Genomic DNA, 3,494 nt, shown 5'->3' with positions numbered 1-3,494 from the left:
GTTTCCTCCTTTGAACCCGACTCCCCGCTCCGCGCACGCACAGCGTCACAACGCGCCGTGCGCGCTCCCCAGCGGGAGGGCGGGTCCGGGGCTCGCGCAGGCGTGGCCGCCCGGTGCGAAGCGGTGCGCGGACAGACGAGAGGCGATGTCACGTGACGCGCCGCCGGCTAGAGCGCCGCGCGCGCCTCTACGAGCGCTCCGGCGTGAATGGCGATTGGCCGCTGCCGACGGCGCCCCCACGCGCGCGGAGGTCGCAGCCAGGTCCCGGCACGGCGCTGAACTGTCGTTAATACGCATCAACCACGTGGTGAGAGGACCAGCCTTTATTGGGCAAAGCAAAGCTTATTACAGCACAGTAGGAAATGCAAAAACACGGAGCAGCGGTCAGAAGAGAGCAGCTGTCAGAAGTCCTGCTGGATGTTCTCCTTGTTCGCTTCCCCGTGCTGTTGTTTGATTTGGGAAATCTCATTTTCTAGCTGCACAATTGTTCGTTCAATTTCGTAGTTCTTACTGACAAGAGACACCCACCTGGAAGGGAACAATTTTAAGAAAGCTGTCAGGTGTTACCAGGGCTTACAACACTCCTCTGATTCAAAATCAAAAGAGTGGGACAGCAAGTTGTGGCAAAGCACAAGGACACAAACAACCAGCATCTGTCTCAGTATGTGACACAGCTGACACCAGGAGTAATCTGAACAACCACGGTTAGAAAAAGATGTTTTCAACAGTTAAACTTCAACATGTAATCCAGGAAATGAAATGTCGTAAAGAAAAAGATGCTAAAAAACACTGATGTCCAATATTTTGATAAAGAAGAGTTTCAGAAACAATCCACACGAGAAGTTCAAGCTGCTGTCACGCACTGGGTCACCCATTCACAGTGACCATTACACAGAGCTGAACTATACACCCTCTAAAACAGTGCAAATCAACAGCAGCCATATGATGATCTGCTATGGCAGTACAGAAAAACTGATGATGTTCTCCATAAGGGAATTCTATACAGGAAACACTCCTGGAAGGGGTACCAAAAATTCCAGCTACTCACGTGGATTCCATTTCTCGTAGCTTAGCTCCAGCTGTGAGCTGCATGTTCTTTCGTTGCCATTTCAGATCCTGTATGCTTTCCCTGTGAAAAAAAAAAAAAAAAACAAAAACCTAGGTTTTTTTTTTTTTTTTTTCCTTCTTTGTCTCATTTATTCAAGAATGTTTAAATCTGCTGCTTGAAATTCACTGTCCTGGAAGTACCCACCAGGAAGCACTGGTGCAGCAGCATCTAACCACCACAAAATAGTAATACAACATTCAGAATCCCAACAGAAAATTAAAAACATCATTTCAACAAAGCACCTCTGTCCCTCAGTAATTTAGTAAACTTGCTAAAGCATTCACTTGAAAACAAAACCTAATATCAGGCAAGCTGAGCCAACTGCATGCTAAATAAAATGGTTATCAGCAGTGAAAAGGAAACATGATTGCATTTGAGAGAGGTCTCTACCACAATTCATTCTGCTCAAAGCAGAGGTTCAGACAAAAACAACAAAGAAAAACAACCACAGACTTTGAGTGGAATAGACGTCGTAAATGCAACAGGGAAGGATTGAGGGGAAGGTGAATCTTCTTTCCTTGGACCACTACAGCAGCATAAACATGGCTCTTTCAGAGCTGAGGGGGTGGGGAGTTTCTATATTCCTTCCAACTTCAGCATGAGGCTATGAAAAACCACTCACCGCAACTTCTGAAGCTCCTTCTGGGCTTGTTCTATCATATGAACCAGATGTCTAATAGCAGAATGGAAGCAAAGCACGAGAAAAACATACAGTTACTAGGTTAGACCCATTTAACCAACCTCTCATGTAACTATTCCAGAAGAGTTCAGCATGCAGCCATCCACTCAGGGCAAGCAGCACGCTTGTTCTCAGCACAGTCTGTGCCTTGCACTCCTGAAGGTTATAAGGTTATGGCAACTTGATAGCATTACAACATATGCAGCTTTAAGACAGACACCTTTAATAATCACTACATTCAACCCTTGCTGACAAGGGTTATAAGGTAACAGTGTTATAAAGCCACATCTAATAGTTGGTGGTGATTTTTTATTTTCAAGACTGTTACTGTAAGCTCACACTATTTCCACTAGAACAGTACTGAAGTATCTCATCACCTTACTGCCAATCTTCTGCTTTACACACTAAGCTCACCTGTAACCAGCATTTTTTCCCCACTCTGTAACACTGCCTGCGCACAAACAGTTCTCTATCTGACAAATGTATGTAAGCCAGCAGATCACAGAATGAATCACAGAATGGTCAGGGATGGAAGGGACCTTAAGGATCATGAAGCTCCAACCCCCTGCCACAAGCCTCCCCATTTAATACCAGCCGAGGCTGCCCAGGGCCCCAATCAACCTGGCCTTGAACACCTCCAGGAATGGGGCATCCACAGTCTCTCTGGGCAGCTGTTCCAGCACCTCCAGATCCTCCACCCAGAGCCCTTCTCTTAAGCTGAACAGCCCCTAGGCCTTCTCACAAAGGTATGGTTTGCATTCTTTTCACTTTTCTTTAAAGTTAAGCTGACGCTCCTTTGAAGCTCCCTGTCTGCAACAGCCCCGCTGCTTCTTGCAGCTACACTCTCACATGTTTTTTAGCCATTTCAACAGTGAGTTCTGGTGAAGAGGATCAGCAGGACAGCGTTTCTACCTTCAACCACCACACCCCCATTTCACGGGCTGTCATTCCAGCCTCAGCCTTACTCATTGTACACCTTCCAAGCATTGCAGCCGTGCTGGGACATCAGCTCCAGGTTCTCGATGCGCACAGCCTGGTGCTCCAGTTGCGCCATAGAGTTGTTAACGCATTCCTGCCACGCCGTGATGTCGTTCTTCTGCCCGGAGGAGGGAGCCGGCAGTTCGTATCTGAAACGCAGCGCCGTTCGGATCCCGCCCGGAGCTCCGCGCCGCATTCCTCCCCAGCCAACCCCTCACCTCTTCATGCTGAGCAGCTCCAGGGGCTGCCGGGCCGCCAGGCGCTCGAACTCGTTCCGCATGATCTCGGTCTGCGGGGAGAGGGCGGTGAGGGGCGGGCGGGGGGACGGCGCGACGGGACGGGGCGAGGCGGCTCACCTCGAAGGCGCTGCAGTCGTGTGCCGGCAAGTAGCTGAGATAGTTCTTCGTGGGACGGTAGCGCCGCGTCTCCTCCTCCACAAGAGCCGCAGCCTAACGCACAGAGGCGTCAGGCGGGAACGAACCGCGCAGCACCGCACCGCACCGCACCGCCTCGGCCCGGCCCGCACTCACCGCCTCGCGCACGCCCGGCGCCTCGTAGCCCTGATCGAAGTAGGGCAGTGCGTCCACCACCACGTCTCCCGCCACCAACCCCGGTCCCGCCATGATGCTCGCGACTACCGCGCATGCGCCCACCCTCAGACGGAGCGGCGCTTCGCATTGCGCCTGCGCGCACCGCCCGGACCCACCCCCCGCCCCGCCCAGAGAGGAG

General features: G+C 51.3%; 1 protein-coding gene across 1 annotated transcript; it reads right to left on the bottom strand.

Moving 5' to 3' along the window:
* Positions 1–308: 308 nt before the first annotated feature.
* Positions 309–3,424, bottom strand: BCAS2 (BCAS2 pre-mRNA processing factor). The gene is made up of 7 exons (XM_042833651.1): positions 3,296–3,424; positions 3,122–3,214; positions 2,984–3,054; positions 2,753–2,914; positions 1,731–1,781; positions 1,049–1,129; positions 309–528 (listed from the first exon to the last, which is right to left on the bottom strand). The coding sequence occupies exons 1-7, from the start codon at positions 3,386–3,388 to the stop codon at positions 402–404; spliced, it is 678 nt and encodes a 225-aa protein (XP_042689585.1). The 5' UTR covers positions 3,389–3,424; the 3' UTR covers positions 309–401.
* Between the last annotated feature and the right edge of the window lie 70 nt (positions 3,425–3,494).

This window comes from Centrocercus urophasianus, unplaced genomic scaffold, assembly GCF_019232065.1.
Source record: "Centrocercus urophasianus isolate 14NV4802_14NV808 unplaced genomic scaffold, USGS_Curo_1.0 seq_42, whole genome shotgun sequence".
NCBI classification, from domain to species: domain Eukaryota; kingdom Metazoa; phylum Chordata; class Aves; order Galliformes; family Phasianidae; genus Centrocercus; species Centrocercus urophasianus.
This window is presented reverse-complemented; position numbering and strand designations above follow the sequence as displayed.